The 1,551-nt window shown below is 50.8% G+C and overlaps 1 protein-coding gene across 1 annotated transcript; it reads right to left on the reverse strand.

The window, feature by feature from the left end:
* Positions 1 to 347: 347 nt before the first annotated feature.
* Positions 348 to 677, reverse strand: Pmar_PMAR005583 (hypothetical protein; the record flags this gene model as incomplete). The annotated part of the gene is made up of 1 exon (XM_002777239.1): positions 348 to 677. A coding segment is annotated over one exon (330 nt), but the record flags the coding sequence as incomplete, so codon positions are not given.
* Between the last annotated feature and the right edge of the window lie 874 nt (positions 678 to 1,551).

Consider the following 1,551-nt stretch of genomic DNA (forward strand, 5'->3'; position numbering starts at 1 on the left):
ACAGCACCGGTGGAGTGATAGGTGTTAGCCTGTTCACCTGCCGTGAGAACACCGGGTATGGCATTCGTGTTGGCTTGAGATGATTGTGCCATGCAGTGAGAGCGATGCTCACTGATGGCAGCGACCGATTCACGTTTCAGCTGTGCTTGGGTCGGAATGGCAACTGTCCATCGAATCTGATAGTGATCCGATGAGGAGAGGTTAATGATAACTCTCGCAAGTTGTCGTGAGACCGGAGTCACCCATGAGGGAAGGTCACAGCTGAGTAGATGGTCATCAGCAAGGCGGCAGAGATCGGCTGATACTGCTTCGAAGACCGAAGTCAATGAAGTCGTTACAACAACCACCGGGGCTACTGAGACGCCATCTGATTGATCAGAGCTCGCGTGTTCGCTTCCAGCGGGCAAGCTTGAGGACCCCGAGCCTGTAGCCGATTCCGACGCCGGGGCCGTTATAGGGCCGGGTACGGACATTGCTTTCACAGGCGTAAGGGCATCAGAGGTGTTTCTCAGAATGATCTGAACGTCGACGGTAGAACCAGCTTCAATGTCCTGGAAGCACTTGGACAGCAGTCTCTCGTTCTTGGATATGGATTCTCGGCATGCAGCCCCCAAGTTGTTAAGGAAGTGCTGGTCGAAGGCTTCCGGAGGACTAGAACTCGATGCAGAACCGGACATAAGGATTCAATAGTTAGTGGAGATTGAGTGCAGACAGATCAGATAGATCCACGGGATCCGAACAATGGTTTGAACGGACAATATTTGAAACGGTCGGGCGAGAGCGAGCTTTACGCTACAGGGAGCGCACGCCATAAGACTGAATGGCTATAGACTCTTATCAATTGTCCACATCGATCGAACTGGCGCGCGCTCAATGCAATATCTGATAAGTAACTGTGCTTGCAGCTGGCAGAAAAGGGAACCCCAGTTCGCATGGCATGACCCGATTCTGGGAACTTGGACCCTAGTAAGTGGAAGGGTGAGACCTGGGAAGATGTGCGATCTCCTTCATGTGATCGTGATGCAACTCTATTCTTTTTAGAAGTGATAGTAGAAATGGATTCAACACAGCATAGGGTAGGGGGATTGGGTATGCCTGGGATATAATTTGCACCGAGAGACTTGAATGCTTGGAATCTTTGCTATTCTCTGTGATCTTGAAGATGAAGTCCTTTCATCCTCTGCGGATCCGAATGTCGCCATATGCGACCCTCGTTTAGCGTCTTAATTCGTTTAGGTGTGAATGATCACCGATATCTGAGTAGTGGTTATGCTCTCACTGAGGATAGGGAACTCTGTTATTGATAGTTCATTGCCAAACGCACCATGGCTGCCTCACCGGCTGCTGCCGACGGACCCACGGAGGGTCGTGATTCTAGTAGCGGCGCCGAAACGGCCGACTTCTCTGAAAGTCCAATGGCGATGGCGGATGATGATCTTAAGGGAGCTTCCAATTCTGTGATTGATGCTAAGCCCATCGTGAAGAAATCTTTCTTCGCTCGGATGTCGCAGTTGAACCTTCTGGCACCTGATGGACGGTTTAGTGCTGTAT

Source organism: Perkinsus marinus (genome assembly GCF_000006405.1).
Source record: "Perkinsus marinus ATCC 50983 genomic scaffold scf_1104296952156, whole genome shotgun sequence".
NCBI lineage: Eukaryota > Perkinsozoa > Perkinsida > Perkinsidae > Perkinsus > Perkinsus marinus.